At 56.1% G+C, this 17,126-nt stretch overlaps 2 protein-coding genes across 5 annotated transcripts in view; one reads left to right on the forward strand and one right to left on the reverse strand.

Annotated features, from left to right (window-relative positions):
- Positions 1 to 6,438, forward strand: part of PPP1R12B (protein phosphatase 1 regulatory subunit 12B) — a 130,396-nt gene extending 123,958 nt beyond the window's left edge. For all 4 annotated transcript variants that reach the window (XM_082296127.1, XM_082296128.1, XM_082296129.1 and 1 more), the window contains one exon: positions 3,246 to 6,438. Coding sequence is in view for 1 of the 4 variants with exons in the window: in XM_082296128.1 (XP_082152254.1) it covers positions 3,246 to 3,332 (87 nt within the window). In the remaining 3 variants the exon portion in view is untranslated. The remainder of the gene's footprint in view (positions 1 to 3,245) is intronic.
- Positions 6,439 to 11,526: 5,088 nt separating this feature from the next.
- Positions 11,527 to 16,800, reverse strand: SYT2 (synaptotagmin 2; the record flags this gene model as incomplete). The annotated part of the gene is made up of 8 exons (XM_082296031.1): positions 11,527 to 11,733; positions 12,369 to 12,502; positions 13,670 to 13,787; positions 14,198 to 14,365; positions 14,506 to 14,673; positions 14,890 to 15,006; positions 16,326 to 16,495; positions 16,635 to 16,800. The coding sequence occupies 8 exons, from the start codon at positions 16,798 to 16,800 to the stop codon at positions 11,527 to 11,529; spliced, it is 1,248 nt and encodes a 415-aa protein (XP_082152157.1).
- Positions 16,801 to 17,126: the final 326 nt, after the last annotated feature.

Here is a 17,126-nt window from a genome sequence, read left to right on the forward strand (position 1 = left end):
AGGGATGTTGTGAAAAACTAACATTTTAGACAGAAAGGGTATTTTTAGAAAAACTACAAACTGGGCTGTCCTCAGCAGGTTTTCTTGGTCACTTGAACAAGCTTCTTTCCTTATTTTAAACTGAAATTTTTGAGTCTGAGTCCACAGGCTCAGCACCCCCCTGCCTCCCTTGGGCTGGCACAGGGTGGGGGATGCAGCAGGAGCCAGACCAGGAGCACTCTGTGTTTTCATCTTCTGTTTTAAATCCAGTTCAGGACAATTAATGTTTGAAACCCAGGCATGAGTCTTCCCTAAGCTTTGCCCTCACACATCACACAGTTAAATTACATCCCTTCCTGCTACTTCATTGGTTCAATGCTAAAATGAAGCTGTAAATGCTCCTTTCTTGGGGCCCTACCTGTCCTTTGCAGGTTAGTAGGGATATTCATATCCCTTCAGACACAGAAGTCATCTGCTCTTGTGGGCTGGAAGTGGCACCACAGAATAAAAAAATCTATTCTTAGCACACAAATTATATCAAGGCTGATTAACCATAGAAACAAACTAATCAGGGGAATTGTGGCTTCCCCTTTCCAGGAGTCCCAGCTCAAGCCCACATGTGTGTCACAAGGGCTGGGAGAGTCGGGTGTCATGTTGTGTGCCCTGGATTGTGCAGATGGTCAGGTGAAATGATCTCACAGCCTCTCTGGTTTTAATCTGTGGAAGTATCCTCCAGTCTGACCCTGCCTCATTTCTTCTCATAAAGCATGAGTTTAAATCATTCTCCTTCCCCACATGCTTTGAGATCTGAGAGGGAAAATTGGACAAAATTATTTCCACTCAAAGAACTGATGTTTCACAACCTGCAGGTCACCTCTCTCCTCCTCCCAGGACGTGTCCTGTTATCACTTCCATCCCCCCTCTGCTCTGTCTGGCTGAGGCTCATTCTTCCCTCCTCACTTACAGGTTCACAGTTCCCTGCCAGTGCCCGAGCTGGGGGAGAGCCATGGTCTGCGAGCTCTGCTGATTTATTTTCACCTCTTTTACTAGGTCTAACACAGGATGTTGCTGGTGTGTGTAAACTCTGCCTCAGTGGTGTCTGTGGACATCACAGCTGTACAGTGATGTCACTGGTTTAAGCTCTGCCAGGTGTACCATGCTCTGGCAGCATTTTCCCAAATCCACGTTATTTCTGAGGAGCCGTGCTCTCCAGTGTCCCAGGTAACCCACAGCCCTGCTGCTCAGAGCAGCCTCCAGCCCAAACTCACTTCACACCGATGCTGCATCATGGTCAACCCCACCATTCCCTGGGGCTGGGCCCATGCCTGCTCTCATTCCTGTGAGACATCTGAAAAGCTGCTGGAAACTCTCAGCCTTTCCAGCCTGTTCCTGTGGGGGTCATTTCAACCTGACTTGAGGCTACTCTGCTTCAAAGGGAGGAACACCCTGGGCTCATACTGTGTAGGGCTGATGTGGGGCTTTCAGGAAGCCTCAGTGGGCACTGGTGGAGCCAGGTTATGACCAGGAAGCCTGACCAGAGGCACTGATTTCACATGTACTTACACTCCTGCATTTTCAGAAAAATGACCCAGGTCACAAAGCCCCCATGTGAGGCTCCAGCTGAGCCCTGGACTGGAGTGGTTCTCTCTGCCATCGTTTTGGGGAACCTGTGACAGATTCTCTCTACCAAAGCGAGTGTCAGGACTTCACACGCCCATTACCACAGCAGTGGGCACTGCAGAGCCACCCCAAGCAGTGACAGGGGCTGTCCATCTGCAGCCCCCAGTGGGTGGTCAGGTTCTTGCAGGGCACTGGGAGGCACCAGTGTGGATGGCAGGTGAAGCTCAGGAGGAAACAGGAGTGCAGAGACATCAAGGGCTCTGCTGTCTCTGAGCTCCTGATCACTTTGGTGATGGCAATGCCTCTTCTTTGGCCATGAGAAATGGCACAAGGAGCCAGGAGTGCTTTTCTGGTGACAGCCCAGCCGTGCTGCTGCACCTGTCACACCAGCACTGGGTCCAGGGAGGCACATTCAGCATCAGTGGCTGGAGCTCTGGCCAGCCCAGCACATGGATTTACCCTTACCACAATATCCCACCATGCAGCACCAACCCCTCCTCCCTCTCTGGCAAAACCTCCCACCTGAAGCATCCACCACCAGTGCCCCCAGGGATGGAGTTGAGTGTGTTGGGGCCACCATGGCTTGGTCCAACCACGGAAGAAGGGAATTGCTCTGGTGGGAGCTGGTACTGCCCACACTCAGAGCTGGTGATCATGGAGGGACTGCAGGTGGAGGGGGGCAGAACATTGTGGTCAAAGCTGAAACACCAGGTTAAGGAGGAAGGAGAAGATCTAGTGCAGATTTTTAATTTGAGGGAATTCCTCCAAGATGCACCTTGGCAGAGAGAAGTTGTGGCTGAGCTCACACAGGTTCTGTGTGAGTGATCCTGCTCGGCCCTGGGCACTCCTGCAGGCGTGGGGCTGGTCCCCCTGTGATCTGCTGGCACCCATGCTGGGAGTGACCCCTTGTGTGTCACACCCCAGACAGGAGCAAGGGGTCTCCTTCTGGTGCCCAGAGCTGGGAACAGTCCTGAAGGTCGCTCACTACAGCGTGGAGAGCACGGGAAGTCAGCAGGGTTTATGCCAATGGGAAATGCTGGAAGGGTCTTGTTGAAGCTATTTCTTCTCTATGTCCAAAGTGCTTGGGCTTTTGTCCATGTTGCCACCTCAGTTGAGCACCCAGGAGGTACCTCCAGTGTCAGTGTGTTCTACCAGTGCTCTGGCCTCAATATTTGTGACTGTATTACACATTTCTGGGGTCCCGAGGAGATTTGGGGATATTCTGAAGAGATTTGGCAAGGTCCAGTTCTAAATGAAGATTCCAGACCTTTGGTTTCCCCTCTAGTCCTGGCAAAATGGAAAAAGCAAATCAGGAAAACCAGCTTTATTGTTGTCTGCTGAGTTGTATTTAGCCTTTAGGCACAGGTTTGGGGTGAAACAGCTCAGAAATGGTTCCTGCCCTGCCAGCCTGGTCCTGACCTGCTACTGGGGCTGTGGCCTTGCTTCACACCAGGGCCTCCCTGGCTCGGGGCTCCCTGGCTCAGTGCTGTGCTCGAGGCCCCTCTCACCCCTCACGCCTGGCAGCCAGCTTGTGAAAGCTCTGGAGATGCTGCAGAGCCATGGAAGTGCGCTGGGTGGAGGGGATGCAATGTCCCCTCTGGCCCTCTGAGCCCCTCTGATCCCACCTTGTCTTTGTCTCTCTGCAGATTTTGACAGAGCTGAAGTCGGACAACCAAAGGCTGAAGGATGAGAACGGAGCCCTCATTCGTGTCATCAGCAAACTCTCCAAATAGGAATCCTGAGCAAAGGCAGGACAAGGAGGGGTGTCCTACACCAGCTGCCAACCCCACCACTGAGCCCTACCCCCTTTCCTTCCCGTCACGTACAGCAAGCGTTTCAGCCGTGGGATCAATGTCACACCTGCCTTGCCCTGCCCTTTGCTGTACATTCCCTTTCTACCCCTATTTCCCCCCAACACAGCCCCTGCCATTTTATTTTCTTTAATTTATGCATGTTGTGGTATCTCGGACATTTTATTCAAGGGAGAAATGTGAGGACTGCGTTTGAGCTGCCAAAACTTCCAGAAGCTCAGTATTTGGTTTTGGACTCTGACCTGGAGTGGGAAGCTCCTACTGTAAAAAGTGACATCTGAAGAACTAATCCAGCATATCCAAGCCCATTACAGGTGGGAAATGTGAACACGGGCTGGGACTCTGAGGATGCACATCAGCCCACTGAGATGTGGGACTCTGGTTAAATGTGGTGCTGTGAAAGCCACCAGAGCTCATGTTTGTCACAGGCTGATGAGCTGTTTTGCAGAGACCTCCTCTTGCCACAGTAGACTGAGTCTTTTATTTAAGATAAGATTTTGAACCTGTTCAGTGACATCAGTGCTGACACTCAGTGTCAGACCCTTATCCCTCACCCTCCCTTTGCCCCACAGCCTGGGTGATCCTGTGTCATGCTGTGTCCTTCCAGGGCTCCTGTCTCTGTGGTTGGTAGCATCCAGTTGCCACCTGGACTCCTGTTTCCTGGGACAGGATATATCACAGGCACTTGCCGAGCTTTCTGAAGGATAAACTTGAACCCCTACAGATCCTCTGCTGCTCTCACCTGTGTCTGAGTGTGAATCACCCTGCAGGGAGCTGTGCCCATGCCAGAAACCAGCCTCCCCTTCCCAACAGCCATCTGGGGCATTCTCCTGCTGCCCCCCTGAAGGCAGAGCCCTATAGCAGAGTCTGGTCTGGTATTTTGGGTACCCTGCTTTGATTTGCAGCAGGATTTGTAGAGAGAGAATGCCAGCATCCTGTCCCACACACCTTGGAAAGGCCAGGGTGTGTCAGTGTCAGAGGGACAAGGAGCTGCTGGTAACTGAATCACCATAATGAAAGTCTTCTAACCTGTCAAAAACTTATGATAAGCCTTGACCTTGAAGGAAACTTCCAGAAATACTCCTCTTTAATGTTACATGCACTCTGAACAGTTTGGAATTGTTCTCTCCATGGGCATTTAGACATTGGCTCCTCTCTCCATGCTCTGGGACATCATCAGGTCTGTTGAGCTTCCCCTTAACAGACTTCTTTCAAACAATGCCTTCCCTCTCAGAGACGTCTTGCTGTATCCAAAACACTTTCCCATCTACATCCTTCCATATTTGTCCCTTCATCCCCTTTGTCCTTGGACTCCCCAGACTGTCTGGCAAAGGGCAGCAGTTCTTGGTCGCTGAAGCTGGAGGTGACGATGGAGCAGCTCTGCCGCGTTCCCAAGCAGCTCTGCTGGCTCTGGCTGGGGGGGCTCTCCACTGTCAGAGAAATGAGATACTTGAACATGAGCAGAATACTTGAGCTTGCTCAACAGGGTAAAACTTATCTCTGTTGGGCACTCCTGGGATTTTTCGAATCTTTTGCTGGTTATTGCCTCAGAAGGCATCTTTATTTTCCTCTCCCTGGGGTTTTTTCTCTGTTGGATTTTTTTTCCCCCCTTATTCTCCATTTTTCCCCCTTCCCCTCCCTGTCCTGCCTGTTTCCACCTCTCTTGCTCTTCTTGGAGCTGCCAATTTTCCCCAGGCAGCTCTGACCACAAGTTGCTCTTCAGCTGGTGGAGCTGTTTGTGCAGCTGAGGCATCATTTCTCCTGGTACACTGAGGCCCTTCCTCTGCTGCTGAGCTTTGGGAGGAAGAGACCAAAGCTAGTAAAGGCATCAGGGTTTCTGCAGAGCACTGCCTAAGCCAGGCATCCTTTTTATATTCCTTGATTTTAACCCTGCTCTATTTAACGGCTTTAAGTCTTGAGATCCGGTCAATGCTTCCCCTGCACGCCGTTCCCTCTTGGTGCACTCTTTATGTGAGTACTTCTGCCGTTCTTGATGTTTTCTCTCTTGGTGACCCGCTCCTCGCTTCAGCCTCGGGCTCTGGCTCTGGTCAGGAGATCAGGGGATCAGGAGCCCGGTCCCTTCCGTGCCACGTGGAGGAGGAGACGCTCCCCAGCTGGGCGGGTGCTGGGCCGGCGCCCCAGGCCACGCATCCCGGCAGGATGAGGAGGAGAGTTCAGAATGAAGATCCTGTTCTTCTCACAGGCGGGTTCCTGGCAGCGGGAAGAAGCCTGGTGTCTGTTTTAGGGAGAGGGTTCAACCCAATCTGACAAATCCATCCCGCACTGATGTTTTGCCCCTTCCTACCAGGACACTCGCTGCGCTTTTTCCGAGGGAACAGAGTGGGAAGGCTGTGGGAGGCTCGTTCTTCTGAGTGGCACCTTCAAAGCCAAACCACTTCAGTTGAAGTGTCTGCTTAGCACTAGATTCTCCTGAGCCCTGAGCCCCCACAGCTCAGTGTCCCTGGTCAGCCAAAGCTGTGAGCGTCTCGTGGTGACGGCGCAAGTGCAAACCAAATTCTTGAGAATGGATTTTTGTTGTCTCACTTCATGCCTGACATAACCAGTGCACTGAGGAGGTGATGAACAGGACACCTCGAACCCTGTGCTTGGGGCAGGGTGCAGAGCAAGTAGGTTTTAAAATTGATCCCTCTTGGAACCAGAGCATTTGCCAGGCGTGGTCTCCCTTGGGGAACACGAGGTTTTTTTTCTAAGCAATTGCTTGGGGTGACTTAATTTTAATTGCTTGGGGTGAACCCACCTGTTGTGGCTGCAAGTTTGGTGATGGCTCTTTGTAAATAAACTCCTTGGAGAAGCAGGACTGGCTGATGAGATGGGGAGAGAATGTATTTTTATGCAACTTTTGAGTGGCCTTTCAAACCCTGAGATGAATGATTTGTTTTACTGGTTGTTGTTACATAGTATTATAAGTATTATGTGTTTGAAAGTTTGGGAATAATATTCACAGCTATGATGCTTGTAAACACAACAGTATTTATAAATGAATAAAATAAGAGTTGATAAAATAGAAGCTTTGACTTTGCTTGCATCTTTCCGGAATTACAAGTTGAGCTAAAATTCCCTGTTCCTCCCAAAATTCTTGTGGCATAGCAATATCCATCGTCCAGAAAAGCCCAAATGTTCTGCAGCTACAACACAGGTACTTTTTCAGGGGAAGCTGAAATGAAGGAACTGGGATGCACATCCCTGAAAAGCACCCAGCTGTGGGAAGGTGAACAGGAGAGGTTCCCATCTCCTCCTGGGCACCACACTGCGGATCAGGCCCATCTCCCACTGTGGTGGCAAGCCCTGTGTTTGGTCTGCTCAGCAGTTTGGTCAGCGCAAAGTGTGGCACAGGCAGGAGGTGGTGTCACATCTGGGAATCTCTGTCTTGGGTGAGGCTGCTGGAACCTCCACATGTTCCAGTCTTCTGAGGTAGTTGGTGCAGGTTGAGTTCTTCCCTTAGGGTTGGGGGTGTCCAGCATCCCTGCGGAGCAGGATGTGACTGTATGGATCAGACTCTGTGCTGGGGCGAAGAAGTCTGTGGGGACCTTTGATATTTCCCACCTGTGCCCCATGTCTGGTCCAGTCTTGCTCAGCTGGAGTTCAAGGCTGCCCAGAACACAAGTCAGAGGGAGCTGGGGGGGTTCAGCCTGGAGCAAAGGAGGCTCAGGGGGGACCTTGTGGCTCTGCACAAGTCCCTGACAGGAGGGGGCAGCCGGGGGGGTGTTGGGCTCTGCTCCAGGGAACAGGGACAGGAGGAGAGGGAACGGGCTCAGGCTGGGCCAGGGCAGATTCAGGTTGGATATTGAGGGAAATTTCTTCCCTGAAAGGGTGGTCAGGCCCTGGCAGAGCTGCCCAGGGCAGCAGCGAAGTCGCCATCCCTGAAAGTGTTTAAATGGTGCAAGAATGTGACACTTGGGGCATGGTTTAGTGGTGAACACGGCAGTGCTGGGTTGAACTCCATGATCTCAGAGGGCATTTCCAACCTAAATGATTTCATGATTCTGTGTTTTGGGGTACCTGGGCCCTTGTGAGGTTCCACCCACACCTCCATCCCTCCATCATCCCTGGGCTCACTGCCCTGGGTCCTGCCCCTCACCGCGGATGCCCCGTGAGCCCCAGCAGCAAGACCAGAAGGGAACCAGCTCCTTTCAGCTCGTTTCTTTAATAAGGAGACGGAGATCATTACAAAATAACCATCAAACGATCAGAGACGGAACGACAGAGTCCACACGAGGGGAAGGGGCATTAAAAGCAGCTTCCGCCGGAGCCGAGCGCTGCGGGGCTGGGACGGGGCAGAGCGGGGCCGGCACTGAGGGTCCAGGAATCGCCGAACCTGCGACTCCCAAAGGAGCTGGCTCCTCCCTCCCAGCTCGGGAGAAAAAAGGACAAGGAACCAGAGCCTGTTGCCAAGACTCGTGGATTCACTTCCTTTTAACCCCGGGAGCATCCCTGTGGCACAGCTGGGTGCCTCCAGGAGAGGAGAATGCCAGCTCTCGTCCCCGAAACAGAAACCACCGACTGGACATGGCAGAAATAACCCAAATTGCTCCAAAAAGCCTTTTCACCACCGGCAAGTCGACCCCAGCATCTGCGCCCAGCGTTGTCCCGTCCCCTCGCCCGGCGTGACAGCGGCACCCAAGGCCACCGAGGCGGTGGCCAGTGCGGCTCCTGGCAGCCCGAGCCCCACGAAACCAGGGGGGACGTGGACACATGGGGGGAAGGGGGTCACGGCTCACCGTGGGCCTGTCCCCGTGGGGTCCCGGTGCACCGTGCTCTAATATGGCTTCTAAAGTTGCTCTGACGGTGAAATGCACCAACGCGACACAGGACACCGAAGCCACGATGTTGCTGCTACCCGGCCATGGGACAAACGCGACAAGACACAGGAACACGACACACATGGGCGCCACGGCTGCGTCGGTGACAGCTCACCCTCCGCTGGCGGGCCGGGCTTGGCATGCTTTGCTTCTTGGCATTATTTTCTTCTTTTATATGATTTAATTGGGGATTTTCATTTTATTTGGGGGGAGAAAAATCAGGGCGGTGGAGAGCTCTCGAGCGATGAGTTTTGGTGGTCGCCGCCTCCTCCCTGGCGGGAGGCCGGAGATGGGGACGGCAGTGCCGGGGCGGTGGCAGCGCCGCCGGGCTGGGGCCATGCTGCTACTGCTACGTGGCTGCGTCGCATGCACTGCTCGTGGTATATACAGCTATGTCTCCATATATTTTACCTACACACAGCTAAGGGGGGGTCAGAGGCAGCGCAGATGGCTTCAGTATGTTGGTTGGTTTTCCCTTTTTTATTAAAAAAAAAATTATGTATTAAAGTCACAGTCTTCCCCCTCTCCCAAGGCTTAAAGAGTCTGAATGGAAAGCAGCCAGGTGGGATCTCCACTCCTGGAGGGACCCCGGCCGATCCGGCGGGTCTGGGGGGCGAAGGGGGGGGGGCGGCGCGGAGGGGAACGCACAGCAGGGGGTGCATCTGGTGTGTGCAGGTGTGATGTGCAGATGTGCAGGGTGCCGATGTGCAGGGTGCAGATGTTCAGGATGCAGATGTGCAGGTGTGCAGGTGTGCAGGTGTGCAGGGTGCCGATGTGCAGGTGCAGATGTGCAGGTGTGCAGGTGTGATGTGCAGATGTTCAGGGTGCAGATGTGCAGGTGTGCAGGTGTGCAAGGTGCGGATGTTCAGGGTGCAGGTGTGCAGGTGTGCAGGGTGCCGATGTGCAGGTGCAGATGTGCAGGTGTTCAGGTGTGATGTGCAGGTGTGCAGGGGTGCAGGGTGCAGGTGTGCAGGGTGCAGATGTTCAGGGTGCAGATGTGCAGGGTGCAGATGTTCAGGGTGCAGATGTGCAGGTGTTCAGGATGCAGATGTGCAGGGTGCAGATGTGCAGGTGTGCACACCTCCACCTGCTTCCCTGGGAAGGCTGCAGGGCCATGCACACTCGCTGGCTGCAAGCAGGAGGATTTCAGTGCTCTTTCTAATTCCTCCTCTTTTAACCCACTCCATGTAAGGCAGATGCCCTCCCCCCCCCACCCTTCCAGTGCCTGGATGGACCCCAAAATGAGACTGAGTCCTACCACTGCTCCTGACCATGGGGTGTCAGGCCCCCTCCAGCTCCCCATTTTTAAAAGCATCCCATAAAAGACTTCTTCTCCCTTTGGCTACAGAGGCAGGGCAGGACTGCATCTGTTGACACTGACACATCCATTAGGAAAAGGGACTAATTGAAGCTGGAGATGGCCCTGAGGGACCACTGGCTGGGTGACCCCTGCAGACCCAGCGTGGCCCCACTTTCACCAGGGCATGGGCCAAGTGCAGCCGCAGTGGTGGTGGAGGTGGTCATTAGAGGTCCCTGTCCAACATCCCCTTCCCACACTGCAGCTTGGCTATCCAAGCCCCAAACCTCCCACAGATGGAGATGTCCTGCCCTGGGGACCTGTCCCAGAGCTGCACAACCCTCCAGGGGCAGGGGCTGGTCCCCGTGTCCATTTGAACCCCCTGAGGTGTGGCTGCCACCAAGTTTCCCATCATCTCTCCACCTTCAGAGGGGGCCGGGATGCCCTTTGGGAAGCCAGAGCTGTGGGAGCTGCCAAAGCATCCAACAGCACTGGGATGAGCTCAGTTTTGGCACGTTGTACCTGGACCCAGGACACCCTGCACCACGGTCCCAGCCCTGGTGTTGAGCTCCCAGAGCAGCATCCACAGTGCCAGCACATCCCTGGGGCTGTACCCTTTGCTGCTGCAGTGCTGGAACCCCCAGCACTGAGTCCAGGGAAGCCAAAGGGAGCAGAGCGTGAGGCTGCTGTGGAGCTGGAGCTGGGACAGGGACACGAGTTAACATCAGTGCTCCAATATAGACTGGACTGAACTGGGCAGGGCTGCTGGACCCTCTCCCAGCAGCAGAAAACTGTGCTGGCTTTCTGGCTCAGGGGCTTTTCTGGGACAGCGGGAGAAGTGGCCCAGAGAAGCTCTTAGCCACTGTCGGGGTCACGGATATGGCTTATACCCCGAGCAGGACGGGGTGAGTTCAACAGCCAGTGGCCTGGTGGGGAGTAGCAGCTCATGGGGGTTGGGGGCTTTGGTCCCTTGCTGGCCCTGGGCTTGCTCTTGCCATCCCCACCTGCAGCAGGTGGTGGAGCTGGAGCTCCCCATGGCCCCTTGGCTAGCCCAGGCTGGGGTGCCCAAGGCAGGGCTGAGCCCTGGGACGTGCGATGGACAATCTCTGGGGGGACACCTGGTACCGCTCTGGGGGGCTGCCCCCATCACATCTGGAGACCTCTCATTGTAAACCTGCCTTGTGGAAGCATCTTGATCTACAGGATTCACCAAGCATGGTGGGACACAGATGCAAATCACCCAGCGCTGCTCCTCTGGGGACAAAACAGAGGTGGTGGTGCTGGTGGTGGTGGTGATCCACACGGTGCTGCTGGTGCATCCACATTTCACCCTGTGTCTCCTTGGAGCAGCCCTCCTGAGGCTCCTTGTGCCCAGACTGGCCTCCACAGCTCCTGCTGCAACACTGAGGGCTTGGCACCCCACCACCACAGCGGGATCCATGGGCCCTGCAAGCCTCTCCTCAGAGAACCCAAATCTGGAGCTGGCCTGGGGCACTCAGCCTTCCTTGGGGAGGACCAGGGGGAGGCACCTGGGTCTCTTCAGAGGGTCTTCTGCACCGTTTTTCTGTCTCACTACTGGTCATGCCCCAACCAAGCACAGTGGGTCTGGTCATCTCACACTGTCAGGCTCCAGTATCACCTCCATGCAACGTTCCACAGTTCCCCACATGATTCCAAGGGCAGGAGGGCAGCAGCAGTGCTGCAGGCTGGTGACACAGCTGCTGGGGCAGGTCCCAAGTGTGCCGGTGGCTTTGCACCGGGAAGGGATGGCGAGCAGAGGCAATGGGAGATGCAGCAGAAGGGAGCAATGCTGAAGAACAAAAAGAACCATCCATGTCTTTAACCTCTTCCCCTGGAAGCTATTAGGACTGCCTGGATACCCTTCCAGAGGCATCAAGGGGCATTTCAGCTTAGAACAAAAAACCGAAAGGAAGGTTGCAGAACTGAGGTATCAGTAGCTCTGGGTCGACTGTCCGCAGTGCCCGGCCGGCAGAGCTGCCTATTTGTTTTTCCCGAGAGCTGCATCTACTTCTTCCTCTGGCTTCAGCGAGTGCCACTGGGCAATGGGCCGCCGGGGGTTGGCCAGCATGTCAGACCAGTGCCGCAGCTCCGTGCCGGTGGAGTTGAAGCCTGTGAAAATCTTGCCGATGGCTTCGTTCTTCCCCAGCTTGTCGTAGTCCAGCACTGTGATGACCACTTGCACTTTCTAAAGGAGGAAACCTTCTTTAGAGGGGTGGAAAGGCGCAGTGGCCACACAGCTCCATAGCCCCAGGGTGCCCCAGGGATGCCCCAAGGCTGAGCCCCACTGTGGCTTGTTTTGGGGCAGGGCCCCCTCCCTGCTTCCTTCATGTCCTTCCCCGAGGAGCCCAGAGCCCAGTGGGGGCCCAGCTCATCCTGAGCTGACTCACCTGGGAAAGGTCACCAAGGTGTGGTGTGGGGCTGGGCAAGAGCTGTGGGCTACTGGGCAGGGGCAAGGGGCACGGGCAGGGGCTTGCACAGGACACGGAGGGGCAGAAGGCAGTGGCCAAGGGTCCAAAATGCCCCCAGGACCATCCTGTTATGCTTGAGGTGAGCACTGTAGGATCAGGAGCAGAGGAAAGCCCCATTTCAGCCGTGATCTGGGTTGGGGGTTCATCTCCCATGGGTGCTGCCCAGCCTCCCACCTCTGTCCCCCCACCAGCTGCCCTCAGCATCAGCCCAGGCCCCAGATGGGACTGGAAGAATCTCCAGAGTGACCAGACCAGGAGCTCAGCAGGAGCGGCTCGGGCTGCTGGGAAGGCTGGGACAAGAGCTCAGGCAGCTTCAGGACATCTCCCATCCCAGGGGAGTCATCAGACAAACCTGTATCTGCTCAAAGGGGATCTCAAAGCTGAAGGACTCATTGAAGTAGGGGTTCAGGGTCTTCTTCTTGACTGTGGTCTTCTTCTTCTTCAACCTCTTGCCATTCTGCAGCAGGTGGATCTTCACGTAGGGATCTGGGGGGCAGGATGGGGCATTAGCCAGGGCTGAGGTGCCCAGGGGACACCACTGGTTGGGTCCCAGGAGACATCTCAACCCAGGGTGAGGGAGAGACCGCCCTGAGTAAAGGTGGTCTGAGGTTTGTGGATGGATGCCAAAGACAAAATAGTTGGGCTGGAGAGGATTTGTGGGAGCAACTGGCCAAGGGATGGAGTTCTTCTGGATTCAGCAGAGCTGGGGAAGGGTCTGGAGAGTCAGACATATGAGGAGAGGCTGAGGGATCTGGGGGGCTCAGCCTGGAGCAAAGGAGGCTCAGGGGAACCTTGTGGCTCTGCACAAGTCCCTGACAGGAGGGGGCAGCCGGGGGGGTCGGGCTCTGCTCACAGGGAACAGGGACAGGACAAGAGGAAACGGCCTGAAGTTGAAACAGGGAAGGTTTAGGTTGGACAGCAGGAAAAATTTGTTTATGGAAAGGGTGGCCAGGCATTGGCACTGCCCAGGGAGGTGGTGGAGTCCCCACCCTTGGAGGGGTCCCAAGAATGCCTGGATGTGGCACTCAGTGCTCTGGTCTGGGTGACAAGGTGGGGATTGGGCACAGGTTGATGATCCTGGAGGTCTTTTCCAACAATAATGATTCTGGGATTCTGTGCTGTGGGCCCTCTTGTAGGAGGGCTGGGGACAGTGGAGTGACAGCTGGCCTGTCAGGTGAGTGGCACTGTGTGGGCTCTGGCCTGTCGCCCCGGACAGGAGCAGGAAAGCCCACGATAAAGCTGAGTCCTTCCAGTCATGCAGGTACTGCTCTTGTGGTTAAAGCATGTCTGGAGAGAGCTGAGGACCCCAGAATGGGGCTGGGAAGACACTTTGAGCACAAGACATGCTGTCAGCTTAGGTCCCCAGCCCCCAGGTCAAGGAGGAGCACTTTCACCACCCAGGTCCTGCAGCATCCTGGTCCTGCTCAAACCAGGGGGACCAAATTCAAAGCATCCTTCTCAAGATTTGGGGATGCATCCCATGCCCATCTCCCCTCACCTCCCAGCCAGACCTTGGGCTGCCTGCAAAGCATGAGGAGGCACTGGGGGGCTTTCCCAAGCTCTGCCAGACAGATGGCCCCAGAGTCCTTCCCCACAGAGGATGCTGAGAGTCCCCAGTGGGGCAGGGGGAGGCTGCCTCTGAGCAACACCCACCTGAGAGGCCCCCCACATCCATCTTCTTCAGGTTCTTGGCTTCCAGGATGCAGACAGTGAGCTTCCCGGCCGTGGGCACGTACCGGAGGGAGATGCAGATATCGCCCAGCTTCTCTGGCTGCCAAGCAGAGCAGCGAGTGGAGGTCAGAGCTTTGGCAGTGCCTCGGACTGCAGTGTTTGGACACGATCACACATGCAGGTCCCCCTATACCCTGCTCAGTCCAGGCACAAGCTGGCACCCTGTGCACCAACACAAGAGTTTGATCATTGGGTCCAGGACAAGCCAGGCCCAGCATAGCACTCTGGATGTTTTCTAGTCTTCATTTTCTGTTATTAAAACATTTTTACACAGAGGAACAACAGGTCAGATCCTGCCCTGCCAGGACATTCATGGCACCCTGGTGGGACCCCACAGTGATCGTCACCCTGAGCACTGTGGGATGGCCCTGAAAGCAGAGCTCGCCCCACAGCCAGCCCCCATCTCAATCCCCCAGCCAGGGGTTCAGCTGGCTGAGGGCTGGCTCTCACCTCCTCCTTCTCGCCACTCTGCAGGTCCCGCCACTCCTCGATGGGCTGGCCCAAGTCCACTGTGTTCATGGGCACCTTCACCTCACCGATGATGTCGTGCTTGGAGAAGCGATCGAAGTCGTAGATGGCCATCACCAGCGTCTTCCCACCCAGCTCCTGGTAGGGGACCTGCACAAAGGGACAACGACCGGGCTGCAAGCCAGGCCCACCCACTCCTGGAAGGGAAGGTCAGCACACGGGATTGCTGCAGCCAGGGAGAAGGATGGGAGTGGGAGACAAGGTCCTGTGTTATGGATGAAGGGGCTCACCTTGAAGGTGAAGGTCTCATTGAAGGCAGGGTTGAGGGTCTTCTTCTGCACTTTGGTCTCGTACTTCTTCTTCTTGTCAGGGAGCAGGAACACCTTGACGTAGGGGTCTGAGGTGCCGCCCATGTCCAAAGCCGGCAGTTCGGCAGCTTGGAGGATCCCCACTGTGAGCTGGAAGGACGGAGGAGTCCTCAGTGAGACAGCCCAGCCATGCACTGCAGCTGCCAAGGGCTCATCTCCAGCCCAGCATGGGGCAGGACTTCCTCTGGCACAGCACCCGGCTCCTCCTTCCCTCATGTGCCTCCCAGTTCCAACACGCAGACCTGTCCTCTCAACTCCCCCCCGGGCAAACCCCACTCCTCAGCTGAGCCCCAGCCACTCCATCACCTGGTTTGCCTGGAAATCGTAGTCCAGTGAGAACTGCAGCTTGCCCAGGTTCTCCGGCTCCTTCTCCTCTTCCTCACCTTCCCCCTCTGTCAGGCCCGTCTCTGCGTCATCGTCGTCCTGTTGGTCCTGGAACGGCAGCCAAGGTGTCCAGCTCAGCAGGATGGTCACAGCCCAGCAGCCCCACACCACTGGGGACCTCAGCACCCCAACCCTCCTGGCATCTCAACACCCAGGTTGTCCCCACCAGGGGAAAGGAGACCCACGTGCTAGGGACATGAAGCACTGACAGGGCAGGCTGGGGGTGGCACTGGCTGTGCCACAGCCACGTGGCTGCCAGGGAGCCCCCGGTGCTGGTCCAGCCAAGATGATGTGGGGCTGCCAGGGGTGCCAGGACAAGGAACTGACTCCAGTGGAGGGAGTTTTGGTGCTTGCAGGTGGTGGGTCCTGTGGCGCCCAGCCCGTGCTTGGAGGAGCACTACAGCCAGAGCTAAGGCTTATCGGGGCCATTTCCAGGCTTTGCAGGCTCAGAAAGAGATTGTCCCCAGGAAATCCACCCTTCTTCCTGCCTCTCCAAGTGCAGTCCACGGGGTGGGAGTCCCAGCTCCTTACTCCCTCTTTGATGTGTCCCCAGTCCCCCATCCCACCCTGGAAGCAGATGATGGAGGAGGCTCATGGTGGCACTTACGTGGAGGGTGTCCCAGAGCAGAGAGGCAGCCAGGGCAGGAGGACAGCGAGGGCACCGTGGGTGAAGAGAGACACGTTACACAGACACCGAGGGACCCATGGCAGGGTGGGGGATCAGGGCTTGTACCACCCCGTGGAGCCCCAGAGGACGCAGCCCTTGCTCTCCACTGGGGAATCCCACCCCACATCTCCCCCCTCTCCTGCTCCAGCCCTGTCTGCATGCCCATGGTGCCCACGTGGCTCTGAAGAGCAGGGACGGACACCCAAATTCTCCCACCCCCTCCAAATGGCCGTGGGTCAAGGCCATTGAAATGGCCGGGGTGGCCCCAAGCCTGTGGGTACCAAAGCCCGCCTCGGGCTGGTCCCCAGGATGAGGTACCAGCACCTGCCACTACACCACAGACTTTTTGGGGATCCCAAACTGGGGGGTGTTTTGGCCTGGTGGCCCTGCCCTCTCAGCTAAAGGCTCAGAGAAATGAGTGTGACCCAGAGGGAGGCAAGAGACACAAGGGATTAAATCAACATTTCCTGGCTCAGGTGAAGCATTGGCAGGTCCAGGCCAGCTTGAGCTTGGTCCACCTGGGCCACCAGACACTGGAGGACAGTGCTGCTGTCTCAGGTCCTCGCTCCACTGTCCCATCCCGGGGTCCTGGTGGCTCCATCCCAATCTGCTGCCTGATCTTTGAGTGCCCTGGCACAGTCCATCAGCCAGCCAGAGGGGCTGCTGGCCAAGCAGCCCAGGAGGACATCACCTGGTTGCCTGACTTCATGTCCTTCATGTTCATGGCATTCTTCATGCCTTTGCCCTTCTCCTTCTTGTTCTTCTTCTTCTTGCAGCAGCACTTCTTGCAGATGCAGAAGCAGCAGGTGAGGATGAGGAGTCCAGCCACCACCGCGATGGCGATGAGGGCCCAGGGTGGCACTGTGGGCAAAAGCCAGGGTCGTGGTCAGCCCTGTAGCTCCCTCTCAGCCACCCAAAAGCCTTGTTCCACAGGTTGTACTGGGACCAGTGTGATGGGGGGGTCATCAGGAGGGTAACACCTGAGAAAGGAGCTACTCACGGGGGATCTTGTTGAGCTCATTCATGAACTTGTCCCTCAGCTTGGTGAACATGTCCTCCTTGCTCTCGCCTGGCCCCGCGGCCTCAGTGGAGTTCTCCATGGTGCTCATGGGCAGCGTGCTGGCCGTGGCCTCCGGGGCCATCATGGATGCTTGCTTGAATGTCATGGTGGGTCAGGGGCTCCCTGAAACACATCATCTCGGTGGCACACAGGTCCCTGCTGCCCCCACTCCTCCCCAGTGTCCCCAAGACAGCGTCTGCGTGGGCAGCAGGGCTGCACCAGGACACCTCATCCTCTGCTAGAGGGGCACAGACCCAGTGTCTGCGAGAGGTCACCTGGATCCCTCACGAGCCGTGGGGAGCCCAGCTGGCCCCTGGGTTTCCTGGCCTTTGACATCTCCTAAGCCACTGGGAGCATCACCCAGCCTTGCATCAATGACGGTTCCAGCTCCAAGCCTCCCAGGGGCAATGGGGACACTCCTGGGGGGACATG

Source organism: Coloeus monedula (assembly GCF_965178545.1).
Source record: "Coloeus monedula genome assembly, chromosome: 23".
NCBI lineage: Eukaryota > Metazoa > Chordata > Aves > Passeriformes > Corvidae > Coloeus > Coloeus monedula.